The 16,977-nt window shown below is 51.2% G+C and overlaps 1 protein-coding gene across 1 annotated transcript; it reads left to right on the plus strand.

Annotated features, from left to right (window-relative positions):
* Positions 1–25: 25 nt before the first annotated feature.
* On the plus strand, positions 26–4,248 carry TMEM247 (transmembrane protein 247; the record flags this gene model as incomplete). The annotated part of the gene is made up of 3 exons (XM_081156154.1): positions 26–142; positions 825–1,154; positions 4,060–4,248. The coding sequence occupies 3 exons, from the start codon at positions 26–28 to the stop codon at positions 4,246–4,248; spliced, it is 636 nt and encodes a 211-aa protein (XP_081012280.1).
* Positions 4,249–16,977: the final 12,729 nt, after the last annotated feature.

Genomic DNA, 16,977 nt, shown 5'->3' on the forward strand with positions numbered 1-16,977 from the left:
AGTTGGTAGCATTGTGGTTTTCAGGATGACAACAGAGGACAGGGAGATGATGGAAGCCCGGGGGGCGGGAGAAAGCTGCCCAACCATCCCCAAGATGGTGCCTGATGACCCCATGTCTGAAGGGAAGTTGAGGGCTGCTTTGGTAAGGGGGTGCCTCATTTCACTGCCCCAGCCTGTCCCCGCAGGGGGAGGGAGAGTACTGTGAGGACATATGATAGGAGCTGAGTGTGATGAAATTCCAGAGAGCTGCTAAGGAGAACAGGTGATGTGCGCCCCATCCCCACAGCCGGCACCCAGCTGTGACCAGGAGCCAGGAAGCCCTGCATAAGACTGTGAAGCCACCTGAAGCTGACTGTGGTCTTTCCCATCTACCTCCCCGTTTGGGACCCTTTCTTCCCTCCGTGTATGGGGTCCAGCTACTCCATAGCCCTTTTGTTGGTCCCCATATATTCAGGTTCTCTCAACACAGACTCTGGGTTTCTTCCTCCCACTGTAGCCCCCAGAGGACTGGGTGTCTAGCTCTTCTCTGCAGTGGGTGGAGTAGGGGCTGGGGAAGTTACCTCAGCTCCGCAGTGCCTCCTCTTTCAACTGTAGGGTTTCACTCCTTTGTGCGAGTTTGCCCTCTCCCTCTTCTTAGCTCAGGTCCTGATAACTCTGTGTAAGTGCATTTCTAGAAAGAACTCAGCCTAGATCTTTACAGCTCACAGCAAGCACTCCTTCAGACACTGCGGTCCACTGCGGCCTGGGGCTCTGGGGGTGCCCTGGGCTGGGTGGCCCCATTCTGACTCCTCACCATCCCTCCACTTCCCCTTGCCCCACCTCAGGAGCCAGAGTCCTCTAAGCCAGACTCTTCCTACGACTACCTGGAGGAGATGGAAACTTGTGAAGACAGAGGCTTCTCAGGGGCGCCTAAGTCGCTGTCCCCCAAGGCTGTCCCCACCGCCAAGGGCCAGGCGGGCGACGGACCTGAGCTCACAGAGTGGCCCCTGGCCCAGGGGGCCCCAGGACCCGCGCGCAGTGCCGAGGTGGAGCTGGAGAAGGCGCGCATGGAGTTCGAGCTCACGCGGCTGAAGTGCCTGCACCAGGAGAACGAGCGCCAGCGCCTGCACGAGGCGGCCATGGAGCGGCTGCAGCAGCGGGCGCCGCCCCGCCTGGTAGGTGCCCGAGGGCCGGGCCTGACTCGGGGGCGAGGGGCCTCCGGCCTTGCAGCCCTCCCACGGGCTTCACCGCTGCATCCTGCCCGGTCCGGAGCCGGGCGCTCACTGCCCTGGAGCCTCACGCTGAGGGCCGGCCCTGAAAGGGGCTCGGCCTCGACCGCCACCTGCCCCGGCTTTCCTTCTGGGGACAGTCTCCAGCATCCCCTGTGGCTGCATTTCCACCGCTCTCCATGCCCCTGCGTCTCTTCTAAGAGCTGCGATGCTTGGGCTAAACCCGGGATCCCCCTGCAGCCCGGCCAGGGGGTTTGATAAAACCATTGCCTCCCTGACCAGGGCTGCACGCACTCTGCTGGGTCACTCTGCCTTGTTGTCAGCCGAAACTTAGACATCTTGGCAAGAGAGGGACCGTTCTCCCCCGGTCTGTGCGAAACGGGGACGAGATGGCCTGCCCGCGATGGAACGGGATGTGACGGGCGCGGCACTGTGACCGACCGGGCCGTCGTTAGCGTTAAATAATGACAGTTGGTATTGTTTAGAGCAGTGTCCTCTGGGCTTTAGAATCGGACGTTAAAATCCTGGCTCCACCGCATAGAAACTGTGTGACACTGACATTGGGCGTGTTACTAAGCGTCTCGGAGCCCGGGCTTGCTCATCCCTAAGGCAGTGCCTACCTCCTAGGGTCACTGTGAGGCTTCAGTGCGAGAGCGCCTGTGAGGCGCGCTGCGGTGAGCCTGGCGCCTTAGGTAAGCGCTCAATAAATGTTAGCTATTCCCATTTTTATGTACTCATGCAATTCACTCCTTGACCCAAATGCAACGTTCATCATTTTTCAGTTTTATTGGAATATAATGTATGAGCTACGCTTCCCAGCTCTGAGTCATGCTCAGTTCTGAGAAACTTGCCTTCTGCCTTTGTCCAAGTCATTGCTATAACCGCCGGGAGGGTCTGACCTAAAGGAAGCACCACTGAAGATCTCCCCACAGGCTCCATTCATCACCGCCCGGTTACAGCCACCCAGCTCGCCTTTCTCCACTTTGTCCAAAACAGTCTGAGACACACACTGTCAGATGGTTTCCCAGAATGAAGACATTACACTACCTGTAGCTTTCCCCCCTTGTTTTAAGAAAATGGGGTTCGTTTTGCATGATTTGTTCTCAAAGAGCACACGCTGACTTCTTAGCAATGATCACTTTTTTCTTGCTCACAAAACACCTCCTTAATTGTACACTAAGTGCTTTTCCTGAGCCAAGTTAAGCTAATTGAATGGGGATTTCCAGAATCCATCTTTTTCACCCCCTCTTTTAAAAAATCTAGAAAATATTTGCCCATCTCTAAGATTCTGGCACATTTCCTGATATTTTTGACATCTCACAAATAAGTTCCATTTCCAAACTTGTGGTTTTATTCTCAGTGTCCTGGGATAAAATCTTTTATAAGTTGGTATTGAAAGCAGGTACGTGTGGTACTGCGCCTTGGGTTGCTGGCTCCTCCTAACCATATTTACTTTCCCTTTTTGGTTGGATAATCTTTCTCCTCACTGGATGAGGTGTAGAGTCCTATCTGCTTTCTACTCAAAAGATAGACCATTGAAAGTGCTTTCTAAAGTCTAAAAGGTTTCACAAATGCATGTTTTGTTATCAAAATCATACGTATTACCCATCAGCATTTCGGAGTGAAAACTGATGCAGACCACAGAAGGTGGCGGGAAGGTAAGTTCGCAGATCCAGGGCCACACGGCGCCTGCAGGAAAACACTAGCTCGGTCCAGCCCTCCGTCCCGCCAGAGCACTCGGCTTCCTCCTCGGGTCTCCAGCCTTCCTCCTAGAGTGGGCATTCCTGGAGTCATTTTCTTCCCCTTGGTTGGATTTAGTTGCCCTTGCACTTTATGTAGTGGTTTCAGCAATGCTGGGTCCAAAACCCCAGTCTCCAGTAATAGTTTACAAAAGGTTTACAAATAGTTTAAAAATAGTTTCACAGAAAGGTGGAGAGCTGGCTTGATATTTAAACTTCCTCCCCACTCTCTCTTTTTCTGGGCGGATGGGTGGGTAGATAAATTTCACTTTATTGAAAAATACCTCTGTGAGTGTGTTTCTAGCTAGTTTAAGGAATCACACACTCCCTGCCATCTGCCTGCTTACCAAAAAAGTGGCATGATTTTAAAAGATATTTTAAAGAATAAACCATGGCTGGTATCTTAACTACAGATCAAAATATTGTATCAGCTTTTGCCTTACTTATATGTCGATGCTAAAATGGGCTTTGTCAAACCTCAATTATATAGATTCTGGAAAAGAACAACACACAGGCAGAATCAGCCAGACAACACAAGCTGCTTTCCCCTACGCCCAAGACCCCGAGGGCTCAGGGAGGCCCCACCACCCAGCTCTCACCACCTGTCCAGGGGAGAGACCAAATCCTGGGCTGAAGCACCACAGACTGACCCCATGTGACATGGGCCAGGACCAAGAGAGTCAGAAACAGGCATTTGTACCCAAAGGATACCCTCTCATTGTGCTACTGTCCAGAAAACAAGCTGTTAAGTGTTCGGGCAAATCATGGGAGAACATGCCGAGGCCTGGCCTCCAGAGCTGGGGTCTCAGAGACAGGAGACTGCCTACCTGTGTGACTCAGGCAGGATGGCACAGAGACGGGAAGGCTGAGTCAGGAGGCAAGAGCAGGCTCAGGAAGTAAATGCCCACAAGTGCCCTCTATGTGCCAGTGACCTTGCCAGGAATTTCGAATTTCTTGCCTCTCCCTCCTAGTAATCCTGAGAGGTGGACACTTGCCTTCCCTTAGGCCTGCAGGGCTCCCGTTCAGGGAGGTGCAGGAGCAGGACCGCAGCCCGGGGCTGCCTGGCACCCGCTCCCTGGCTTTGCCAGCTCCACTCTCTTCTCTCCCCACAGTTCTCAGGAGGCTTCCAGGACCTCTTGCACCCCCAGAACCAGTTTGCCATGTTCCTGTACTGCTTCGTCTTTATACACATAATCTATGTCGCCAAGGAGATGATCTTCTTTCTCTTCTCCAAGCACTACCTGTTCTGCATCGCGGCCATTTTGCTCTGTTTGATTAAAATATTATGGTCATACTTCTAAGTGCCTTTGTTCTCTCCATCCCTGGGAACCTTCCTGCTAGAGTGTTACTGGGACATGACCCAAGTCAGCCCAAGCCGTCCTGCCCCCTCCCTCCCCGGCGCCTCCTGCCCCAACATGCTGCCTCCCTGCAATCAGACCTGGGTGTTAGAAACCGCTTGCTGTCAGCCTTTTACACCTTAGTGTGAATGACATGTTCAGGTCTTGTACTGAGCCTGAGTTCTCACTGAGGGTGGAGACGCTCTGTCCACTAAGAGGACAATTTCACAAATTAGCAGGTCAGGGAAGCATCTGTAGAAAGAAAGAGCTTAGAAAGCCTTTCCAGAATCACAGAAATCATGCCATGACCAGGCTGGCTCTGGATCTATCACATCTACTCGCTTTCATAGTTCTCTGAGGGGTGGGGAGCTGTGGCAGGCTTGGGGTGGGCCCTCTAAAGAGGTCCATGTCTCAGTGGACATCTTACATGGCAAAGGAGACTTTGAGGTGTGATTAAGTGAAGGACCTTGAAATAGGGAGATGGTCCTGGGTTATCAAGGCGAGCCCAATGTAATCACAAGGGTGCCGATAAGAGGGAGACAGGAAGGCGAGGATCGGAGAGGAGATGTGACCGTGGAAGCAGATGTTGCAGTGATGTGGACACACGAGCCAAGGACTGCAGACAACCTCTAGATGCTACAAAAGGTAAGAAGATGGGTTCTCTCCTAGAACCTTCAGGAAGAATGCATCCCTGCCCATCCATGTCAGACTTCTGACCTCCAGAACTGGAAGAGAATACACTGGAGTTGCCCTGAGCCACTGTTTGTAGCCATGTGTTATAGCAGTAACACTAATACAGGAAACTGATACAGACAGGACCTGAGACTCCCCAAGTTCTGCAAACATGTCATCATAGCATCACCAGGCCACTGGTAAGTGTCCATGTATCACTGGGCCTGAGCAGGACTGTACAGCGAGTCATGCAGGCTTGGAGCCTACCCTCAGGCCACACACAGTTAACAAAGAGGGATGCTGAAGCTCCAGGGAGCCCAGGTCAGGCCTATCAGGATCTGATTGTCAAAGGGTGTCCCCATCACTGAGCAGTGCATGCCTGGGCGAAGCAGGGTAGCAAAATCTGGGCGGGAGCATTGGGAAGGAGGAACTGAATGCATGGTTGGGTCCAGAGCAAGAAAAATAACAGGCCACACAGCCCAGCCTTCAAATCGCAGAGAGAGAGAGAGAGAGAAAGAGAGAGAGAGAGAGACAGCAAATCAACAGTTGACTGCTATAGAGTTGCACACACCTTCCCTCCACCCCAAATAAACAGCGGCCACAGCCTAAAGGAGCAGACTTTGGACACTAGAGGACTTGCAGGAGGCACAAAATGAAGCTGCCTGGTGCATATGTAACAAGGGAAAGAACTTCAACTCCCCCATCGCGAGCCCCACCTCACCCCTTCTCCATGGCACACCCCCCTGGCCCACTGCCGGCTGCACCGGCCCCACTGGGAAGGTCCTGGGGACTTGGGGACAAAGCAGCAGGCCGAATGAGGCTGGGGGCTGGGCGGGCAGTGAGACCTGGAGGAACCCTGCTCTGCCCAGGCACAGGGCTCTGCCTTACGAGGACAAAAGAGTAAGTTTCTGTCTCGGGCTAGGAGTGACGCTCAGTGGCAAACACATGAAAAATGACAGCCTCCACAGGATGTAATATCGGTGCATATTATCCTGCCATCTAAGCCTATGGTGACTCCTCACCTTCCGCCCAACTCAGCACATCCATCCCCATTGATAGCTCCACGGGACAGGTTACTTGGAAGTAATAAAGCGGTCATTTCTCATTAAATGCTCAATGATAGGGTTTTTGCTGTGGGTCACTTCTCACAACCATCTTATTTGACCTGAGTTTCTGGGGTGGGACTGAGGCCAAAGAAGGAAATCAGGATGTCAAAAAAAGAAGGCTCAGATGTTTACCTTGTTACAGCAATGGAATTGGGAGTTTGTAAAAAACACCAAGTGCTATAAGGTCCTTTAGTCCATCGCCTGTTGCCAGGTAAAACTGGGCTTTAATACATCCATTTCCTTTACAAGTCTTCAGAGAAAGACTTAGTTAACTCTCTTGAGCAGTTAAATTAGCACTTCATTTCACCCCCTCAGCCATGGGCATGAAATTGCCCCCCTACGCCTCCTACTGTAATTGAAGACTGAAGCCAGGAGCCTAAGATCTTTCTTCTAGGAGAATAAGAACAGTTCAGGGTCACTCCTCAAACTGGTGCAGGTCTCCCAGTTTAAGTGCAAAACAGAAAATCAGAAAGAAGAGACAAAGATAGAGAAAGATTCAAAGGATAGGAAAAAGGAACCACGGAGGGGTTACCAAGCAGGCAACAAGTCAACATACAAGCACTTCTTGAGCACCTCCAGTGTGCCAGGCGCTTCACTAAATGCTCTGTGGAGGCTGTCTTCACCCAACCCCTGGGAGGCAGAAATGATAGTATCCCCCTTTCACAGAGGAGGATACTGAGACTCAGAGAGGTTCAGTTACATACCCAAATCATATTAGATCTCAAGTCTGACTCCCACGTATATGATCTCTCTACACTACTGTGCTCCCAAAATCCTGCCTTAGACGATCTCAGAGCTTTGCTGGGGAGATGAGGCCAAGACACATGAAAACGTGAAGATGCTCTCAGTCAGTGATGAAGGAGATCAAAGGCGGAGAAGTCCCTGGAGCCCAGAGCAATGGGAAGTCTTCTCGAAAGAGTAGCCCACAAGGGCAGGTAAGCTTGGGACAGGCGGAAAGGAGGGAGAACTCACAGGACCTGAGATAAGGATGGGAGAGGATACGCTGTATCCAGGAGAAAAAGAGGGCTCATCCCTGCTCCAGTGAATGGTGTAAAAGGCAACAGGCCCGGAAAATTAATTTGGGACCAAATTTTATAGGCCTGAATGTTGGTCTAAGGAACATGAACTCAGTCCCTTGGGAAACAGAGAATCCCAGAAAACTGTAGAGTGAAAGAGTGACTGCTCGCAAAAGGGAGGGGAAAGCCCCCTTTCCCCCCTCTCAGGGGACCATGTGCTGGCCTGGAGCGTCTCTTCATTTTGTTGAATGTTCCCTCCATTTCCAATTCAGGAACATTCTTCCTAAGGTCCTGTGTGTGGGGATTGCATTCAGCTGGAACAGAAGCCCAGCCACAGTGGCCCCACAGAACAAAGGCTTATGTTTCTCACGTGCTAAGAAGTCCCAGGTAAGGCAGCTCAAGACTGATGAAACTGCTCTAGGAAGTCATAGAGGACGCAGGCTGCTTTTGCTCTACCATCCTGAGCGCGCAGCTGCTATCTTCCTCGCCCTATGGCCTTCAGCCTCGTGATCTCCAGATGGCTGCTGCAGCCCCAGGCATCAGGTCCACAACTCTAAGTCAGTAGAGGGGGAAAAGAAAGGGGACCACCTTCTAAACACTTTTCAGGAAGACTCACCTAGAGACTTCCACGCACATCTCATTGCCCACACTGGTCACGTGGCTGCTCCTAGCTGCAGGGCATCTGAGATGGTAGGGGTTTTTTTGCCTGGACACTGTTACAGAATTTAACAAAATTGGGATTCTGGTAGTATGGGGGGAGGGAGGGGTGGATACCAAATAAGTGACTGTGTCTACGTACCCTGCTTTCTTTAGGCCCAGATCCCACTCACTTCCCAGCGCCGAGCCAGAGTCTGGTGGGGCTGAGACAACTGGGTGGAGCACAGCTGTAGCCAATCTGGGCCTGGCCCGCTTCTGTCTTAAGACCTCATTCACATACCACAGCAGGAAGGTCATGGTTTTCCCTGGATATGTGACCAGAAGAGTCCTGCCTTCACCCTCCTGACCTCTTCCTGAGGCCCCTTGACCTCAGCCAGACAGACAGCAGCCGTGCCTGAGGACTTAGGAGGGCATGCTCCTCTGTGCTGGGTACCCTCAGCAAAGATGCAAGAGGCGGCAAGCTTGCTCCTAGATCCCTCTGCCTTCTGAGTCCCAGATCCCACAGGAAGAAGTGCTCCCGACAGCTCGACAGCTTGTCTGTCAGCCCCCTCACACCGAGCTCCTAAAGGCTGCGTGTGTAACAGAGCCGCACACTGCACTCAGCTTTCACCCAAACAGTCAAGCACTCAGAGCAAACTTTCAGGCAGGCTTAGGGAAAGATGGAAGCATCTTTCCTGCTCCCCAAATGGAATCACATGGACATCAAGGACAAGACTAGAGTCCTGGAGACTGCTGAGGTCCGCCCGAGGGGAGAGGGAGCAGGCTTGGTTCCAGAGGCCACGTCCCTGCTATGTATGTTTCTAATCCCACTTTAGCAGATGACTGACTGCAGCAAGTTGGTTAAGCTTTCTAGGCTTCATTTGAGTGACCTCTAAGTTTTCTAGACTCTAACTCCATTTTTTAAAAATTTAAAAGGAAGCAACGCCTAGGGTTGGATTTCATTGACTTGCGATGGTGTCCAGGGGTGTTGGTAGCCTTTAAAGTGCCCCATTGGTTGCACTGGGCAGCCACATTACAAAACCCAAATCCTTGCTACTCAACATGCGGTCTGAGGACCAGCTGCATCCGCATTGCCTGGGGCATCTCAGAAAGTCTGGGAAGCCCTGGGCTCTAGGTGGTGTGACTCGGTTCTACCTATGCCTTGCTGTGAAGACATTGCTCTTGGCTCCAGGGTTCTGGGGGAGGGAGGCTACAGATGTGGAAGCAAGAAGAGAGGCTAACTGAGCTCGTCACCCCTGGAAGAACTATGGGAGCCTCCATCAGCACTGAATGCAGCCCAGCGTGGCAGTGTATTTGGCCTCCCTCTGTGCCTTCAGAGTCCTTGCTCTGGGCTTCTAAGGAACCAAACGATTTGTCCCAGCACTCCAGGACTCACCGGAAACTTCGGGAATCCCCCCGGGCCTGCCTGTGCCTCTGTCCCCTTTTTGATCCACTTCTGATGTGTGCAGCTTTGGGAAAATCTTGCTAATATACGTTCATTCATTATTTAAAGGCCGCCACTGTTCCTTCAGGAAGGTTAAGCATGATTAAAAGATGGGATTTTTCCACAGGGCAGAGCAGAAAAGCTGGGGCTCCCGCATTTTTAAGCTGTTTTGGCCAAGCCTTGTTGCATAATTTAAAGTCTGTGACTTATTTAGACTTAATTAGCCAGAGGAGCAGCAGCTGCAGGTTCATTAGTCAGTATTTATTAAGCACCCTCAGAGGGCTTGGTCGGCTTCTAAGAGCAAAGTGGAGAATCTGCTTTGGACTTGCAAATTTCCTACGAGTCAGTAGGAGGGGTTATAGATGTGGCATTTTTGTTCCTCAAGGGGAACAAAGGGGTGGCATCAAAGGGCCTGGGGTCATGGGACAAATCCCCACAAATGACCTTCTCCTCAGCCACAAGCGGATGTTACCGCCTCACAGGGCTGTGGTGACAGGTGAATATGATAAGGGGGTGCAGGTAAATGCGGAGTTATACAAATGACAGGTGTTAGTAAGCGATGAGCGGGGAAGGTGTAAGGACCAGCTCCAGAATTTGTGGGGCCCAGTGCCAAAGGGTAATGCAGGTGTTCAAAAATATGGAGAATTTCAGGGTGATGACAGCAGAGCCTGGAACCAAGTGTGGCCCCTCCCTGAATGCAGGGTTCCTCTGAGCTTGGGCATCCCCCCAGCACAGGGGTCCCTCTGATCGCAGGGGTCCCCCTGAGCGTGGGGCCTGGTGCCACTGCCCTGATGGTCAGCCCATGAGGCCAGCCTTGGGGGTATATGAAGGAGACCCCCTGAGGTAAGGGGCTTTTGTGGTGCCTCTCAAATGCCACCTGAGAGACTATGTCCTGGGACACCCATCCGCGGGAGGGAGGGGAGCAGGGGTTGTACCTTTTGAAAGGGGGTGGGGACCCCTGGAGTACACCCAGGGCCGGAGGATGCAAGGCTTCGTCCCAGGGAAAGCGGGCCTGGTTCACCCAGCTCTGGAAGCAGCAGCTGACAGCAGGAGGCACCTCTCGGCGTGCGGGTCACGCCGGGCTTGCAGCTGCTAATCACGGGGCTAATTAACAAGCCTCAAGCTCCCCAGCTCCTCCGAGGCTCCCCTCCCTCCTGGCTTCTGCCCCTGGCCCCATTCAGCTGATCATTTTGCTCTGAGATAGAAATAAAAAAACAGAAGAATAAAGCTCAACTTGTACCCCCATGAGCCTCATTTGTATCAAATGACACAGTCGCTTTGCCTCAAACTTTTCATCAAAGGGGCCTTTGTAAGGGCCTGGGATGGAAAGCAGGCCTTGGAAGCCAGCCGCCAGGAAGCTGGGCAGAGTGCTGAGCAAGGCAGCTTTGGGCTGAGGAGGTGGGGAGGCTGGGGTGGGGGTCCCGGAGCTTCCCCAACTGGCTGCAGGGAGCACCCAGTGATGGGGGCTGCATCAGTGCTTGAGGAATAAATGAATGAACAATCCAATAAACAAAAGGATGCAACAGGCAACCTGATCAAGGCGCTGTGAGCTGAGGTGCTCTGAAGGCCTCCTGGAGACGGGAGAAGGGAGCACACAAAACCTCCTGCATATTTCATCTGTCCATGCACTTTGCCCCCTCATTCCATCCCCCGTCCCGCCCCCACCCCACCCCACCCCCCTAAGGAGCACCAGTACTGCCCTAACTTTGCAGCGGAGAAAGCAGACTATGAGAGGTTCGAGAGCAGCCTGAGCTTCCTTAGCTGGAAGGTGGCAGAGACCGGGTGTGGCAAGGAGCTGAAAGTTGATTTAAAGAAAACAAAGCCCAGCTGGCGCGGTTCAGTTGTTGAGCATTGACTCATGAATCAGGAGATGGTGGGTTCAATTCCCAGTCAGGGCACATGCCCAGGTTTCGGGCTCAATCCCCAGTAGGGGGCGTGCAGGAGGCAGCTGATCAATGACTTTCATGGACGTTTCTCTCTCTCTTTCCCTCTCCCTTCCTCTCTCTGAAATCAAAATATATATTTTTTAAATACTTTAAACAAAGAAATATGTGTCTTGTCTATTTGGGTTTGTGGATGAAGATTCAGAGCTGCTTTGATAACATGTGAAGGGTCCTGTTGCTGTATTTCAAATGGTATTGTGCAGCCCCACTGTGTGTCTCTCTACCTGCACACCTAGCGGTAGCAGATTCACAGGTGTTTGACTTAAAACCCTACCCTTTTATTCTACCCATTATCTCTCACAGCCTCCCTCCAAAAGCTGTGGAGGGAAATGCCTTTCAGGGGGGCAAGGATGTAAGTCCTCACGTACTGACCCAACCTGTTTCATCCCCCTGCCATTTTCTTGAGAAGCACGCGGGAGATCCACACTCAAAGCCCTGGAGACCTTCCTCTGGACCCCACCCAGAATCTTCTACTTTGTCCCTCAAGTCAGGTGAGTGGGTCGGTAGCTGGCCTGGGGGTCTTCCCTCTTGAATCAGCCATACCTAGCTCTCTCTGTGGACACCAGGATACTATGGCAGGTATAAGAAGAGGAAGATGGTTGGGCCCAGAGAGAAATCTTACAGTCACGCTCACTGACTTTCACTTCTGGTCAGCCTCTGTATCCTCCCACGCACAAAGCCCCCTGGTATCAGAGTTGCCCCAGAGGGTTCCTAGAAAATGATGTGCTTTGATTGGAAGCAGAGTTAACGTTATACAAAGCTCACCTGCCCTCAGATACCAAGCTAACTTCAGATGACTGCCCTAAGCAAACCACACACTGCAGGGCAAGCCCAATGCTCAAAACAGATGGGTTATGGCCGGGGTCCGAGACTGGGATGCCAGGAGGGCCCAGAGGGGCAGGTAGAAGAGGGACACTGGCCAGGTGTGGCTAACAGGAAAGGAAGAGCCGATGTGAAAGCAGCAGCCCCTATTCGCCTCCCTCCTGCCCATCTTGACCATGTGAGGATACAGGCCTCACGTACAGGTTTCAAGGGCAGCCAGGGATCGAATCTTTTTATGTGATACCTGCTGATTTTCAACTGCTGGTTCAGTTTCGCAGCAACTCTCCGTACCTAACAAAAGACTGTGGGTCCACCGGCTCACAGTCTCTGAACTTGAGATATGATTTCCCTTATGATAGAGTCTGTTTCACTCAGAGACCTGCTGGGGGATTTCTTGAAACAGAACACACTCCTAGGACAAGAATAGAATGTGATTCTCTCTAGCCCAGGGTTTCAGCACAGAAGCAGCAGTAAGGGACTCTTCTCTTCACAAATTGCCTCACCTTGAGGTGTTTTAAGAGACAGATAGGCCTCTTAATGCATTTCAAATCAGGTTAGAGTGGCAAAAATCTAATTTTTCTACACAACTTCTTAAAGAAAGATGGGAATTTAGCTCAAGCCTGCACTAGGATTAAAGATGGGGCCTGGGAGCACAGAAATGAGGAGAGAGAGAGTGCTGGGGTGGAGGGCAGAGCTGGGTGCCCTGGCGGTGGCGTTAATGTAGAAAGGGGCTGGCAGCAGCTCTGTGAGGTTGGCCAGACAGAGCAGTGGGGCCTGGGGACCAGGAACAGCCAGAGAGGGGACCGGGAGGAGGAAGCATCATCGGTTGCCATGGCAACAGAGGAATAGGGAAAGGAGGAAAGAGCGAGGGAGGATCCCCCAGGAGAGTTACACTGTGCTGCCGTCCACAGCCAGCCCTCTCCTCTCCACCGGGCGCCTTTCAGGACTCCCTGGCCCTCTAAAGCCTCCCCACCTGACTTGGCTCATCCCTGGCATGCATAAATTACTACGGAATCATATCAAAGACACTTCCATCTCAAACATGGGTGGGCTGGATGGGAACCTCTGGATCACGAAAGGCCTCTTGAATTCAAAAATATTTTCTCCAGCCCTGGCTGGCGTGGCCCAGTTGGTTGGGCGATGTCCCCTGCCCCCAAAAGGCTGCCAGTTCAATTCCCAGTAGGGGGTGTGCAGGAGGCAGCCAATCGAATATTTCTCTTTCTCTCTCTCCCTCTCCCTTCCTCTCTCTCTAAAAATCAATAAAAAATCTTTTAAAAAAAACCTTTTTTTTCTTAGTGTTCCACCATAATTCTACCATTAGGGCAAAATTTCTTAAACTAAGGATTTGTTTGTGTTCAATTACTAACCATCATTAGGAAAGGTAATATCTTGAATATCAATTTCTAGAAACTAATAAGAAAGTAGTTTATCACATGTAGCAGGGATCTCAATTGCAGCCTAGGAAAGTTTACTACTCAGGTTCAGGCATATCTGGACATGGGTGATAAACTCGTAGGTCAGACCCCAGACAGGCCAGGTCATAGGATGGTTCTGTGACGTCTGCTGGATGTGTCCAGCATTCATTTTCCCTTGATTTTCTTTTGGGGAATGCCTTATTCCTCCGTCTCTGTCCATGAGGTGCAGGTGGGCTGACTTTCCAGTCAAGGGTGGGCCTAAGACCCAGACCTGACCAAGTAGAGCATCCCATCTCTTGGCAAAAATACTTGGTTCATGTTTTGTCACGTGATCCAAGCCGGACCAATGAGTCTCAGAACCAAGACTTTTGCTGGAGCTCTTGGGAAAGTAAACTGTCTTTCCACTGGGTACTAAGCTGATAGAATATATGTCCAGAGCTGCTGGTGGCCATTATGTTCCACTTGCATAAAGCCTGCCTGAGAATAAAACCAGTAGAGAGAAAAGCAGAACTAGAAAAAGAAGAGAAGACACAGATAGGGAGGGAGAGGAGAAAATGAGCCCTTATTGGCATGATTTGAGCCCCTGGATCCACCTAAAATAAGATATCTTAAAGTTTTTCATTTGATTGGAATTGGGTTTCTGTCACTTGGAACCAAGAGCTCTAAATCACGCAAGGGCTTTCCCATTTGGCTAAAGAGAGACGATTACAGGAGTTGGAATGTGGGCTCAGCAATGACTAATAGAGGAGGCATCATGGCATCTGCTCCCAGCCTGACCTATGGAGGAAGCCGCAGGGATGAAACTAAACAAGGGTGTCTGGGAGACATGCGAAGAAGTGGAGTTCTCTCATGTGCCCCTCAACAGAAAAGGGAGCCACTTCCCCACTTCTTGAGGGAAAACAGCCCTGCTCTGGCACATGGGGGTGGAGCCATTGATGACAGTGCTAAGGGAGGTGGCCCCATGGCTCGACTGAGGGGGCGCCCAGTGGGAAACTCCACAGACAAGCATATGCCACGCACGACCAACGTTACAGAGTGCTGCGCCCAGAAGGGGGCCCATGAAAAGATCGGGAAAGGTCTGGAAGCAACCCTAATGTCCATCAGCTGATGGGTGGATAACTAAAATGAAGAATATCCATACAGTAGAATATTATTTGGCAATAAAAAGGGATGACGCACTTACATATGCTTGAACCATGAAAACATTCCACTAAATGGAAGAAGCCAATCACAAAGGACCAAAGATTGTATGATTCCTTTTATATGAAATGTCCAGAATAGGCAAATCTATAGGACAGAAAGTACATTGGTGGTTGCCTAGGGCAGGAGGGATTGGGAGGTGACAGCTAAGGTTCAGGGTTTCCTTTGGGATGATAAAATGTTCTAAAATTGATTGTGGTGATGGCTGCACAACTCTGAATATACTAAAAGCCACTGGATTTTACACTTTAAATGGGTGGATAAATTATGAGCATATGAGTTATATCTCTTTTAAAAAGAGGGTCTTGAGGTTCCTGTCCATCTGCATGTGGTGGAGGTAAGGGTGGGGGTCGGTCTCCAGAAGGCCCAGGGCATATCATGTAGCTGCTGCTACTCTGGGACGCAGTTTTGCCCTTAGATCTGATAAGAGGGGCATCCTGCTGGGCTGCCACTCTAAGAGGGCCCCACTCTGACTCTTCCCTGGTCCCTCCCTTCCTCTCAGGTAAGGAGTCTGTGAGGCCAAGTGGATGTGTCCACCATGCTCACACCTTTTTCCTAGACCCTGGGTATATAGGAACTCCTTGCCCAAAAGGTCCCAAATCTGTTTCTAGAGCCTGCAGGCCTCTTCCCCAGGTCTATCCTCCCCAGGGTAGACTGAATAGGTGGTGAGCATCCAAGAGGTGTGATTGGAACTTGGATATGTTGGCTGGAATGTCCTTATCAGGCCTCTCAAAGGATGAAGCAGAGCCAGGGGAGAGAAGGAAGGGGCAGGCCGTATGTCATGAGTATAGGATCAGGGGAGGTCTGGGGCCAGTTCTCTCCACAATCACCGTGTTCCAGCATGGTGATGTAAGGAGTATGGAAATTCTCAATTCAACTTTACCTTCCAGGCCATTATGAAGATAAGCTTTTTCAAGATAGGAGACTAGAACATTGAACAATTTGCTAGCTAGCTTTAAAGTTATAAGATATTTAAACACATGGATTGTGGATTTGTGGACCTCCATTTGTCCTCTTGCTCTAGACCCCCACAAATAGAAACATGTGACCTGCTGGGGAGTGCTGCATTTAAGAGAGAAATCTATCAGAGTTTTTCTTCCTAATGAATTCTGGTGTGGGGTTCTCCCAGGCTTCATTTATGGATTTAGGAAACACGGTTCATGGATTCCTTACTCCAGGCTAAAGAGAAAGCTGACACATGCCTGCCCATAACCTTGAAGTTTAATGATTTCTCTCAACATTTTCTCAGCTGATCCCAGGGTTTAGGCATGTAATGAGGTGTGGGCTGAAAACTGGGGTGGTTGTATAAGCCATTCTAAGAAATTCTGTGTCTGTCTGGCTCTCTTTTTTTGTTTTGTTTTTGTTAAGATATATTGTAATAGAGTCTAATTGGCAAGAAATTCTAGCAGAAGCTCATGAGAAAACTCTGAGAGCATCTTCTACATCTTCCTGACAGCCTAAAACCCTGAGGGATCCGGTGCTAGTGCCCTTGAGCCATGGTCTCTGTCCTCCAAGAATTCACCATCTGGTTGAGGAAGTAACACTGACACTGAAGTCATTAACACACATTGTAAAAAAGCCCACGTCATTTAGGGTGTGACATAAAGTCTTTTCAAGACTAGAGGTCATCTCGTCCAGAGTTTCTCCTTGGCACTACTGACATTTTGGGCCAGATAATTCTTCATGTGTGGAGGTGGGAAGGGGCCCTGTCGTGTACATTGTAGGATGTTTAGCAGAATCTCTGGCCTCTGCCCACTAGGTACCTAGGCTTCCTGCCCTTGTTGTGACAACAAAAAATGTCACCAGACACTGCGAATTGTCCACTGGGGGTCAAAACTGCTCCCTGCTGAGAACCACTGCTCTAGTGTAGCACCCCACCATGCCCGGGTAACAGATGCGTATAGACTGACAGTCCTGCAGGAAGCCCGAGGAGGGGGAGATGGCTGGTGGGGAGGAGCCTGTTCTTGAAGGAGGAGGCAGTGCCCGAACTGGGCCTCCCAGCCTGGGTAAGACTGGCTGATCTGGCCAGAAGGCCAGCACTCCAGGCAGGGAAACAGCATGCTCAAAGGCAGAGCCGGAACCAGCAGCAGACCCACACGGCCGGGCAGCTGTGCAGTGCCCAAAGGTGCCCAGCTGCGGCCCACCCTCCCCGGCCAGGCCACGCCCCAGGCACTGGGCTGTCTGTCCAGAGGGGAGCCTTTTGCTTAGGACCAAGGTGTCTTGTGCTCCCCACCTCATAGGCTCACGGTGCTGCATCTGCCCAGAGGAGATCTTTTTCTAATGACCCAAAGGCACTTCAGAGGCCAGCCAAGTCCCCAAGAAGGAGCGCGTCTAAGGGTGGAGAGGAGAGGCACGCCAACAAAGGAGCCAGCGCTGTCAGGGTCTGAGGCCTCTAGCTTTCTCCGGCCCTCGTTGGCCCCTCTATGTTCCTTTCCGTTC

The sequence above is a fragment of the Miniopterus schreibersii genome, assembly GCF_964146895.1.
Source record: "Miniopterus schreibersii genome assembly, chromosome: 13".
NCBI classification, from domain to species: Eukaryota; Metazoa; Chordata; class Mammalia; order Chiroptera; family Miniopteridae; genus Miniopterus; species Miniopterus schreibersii.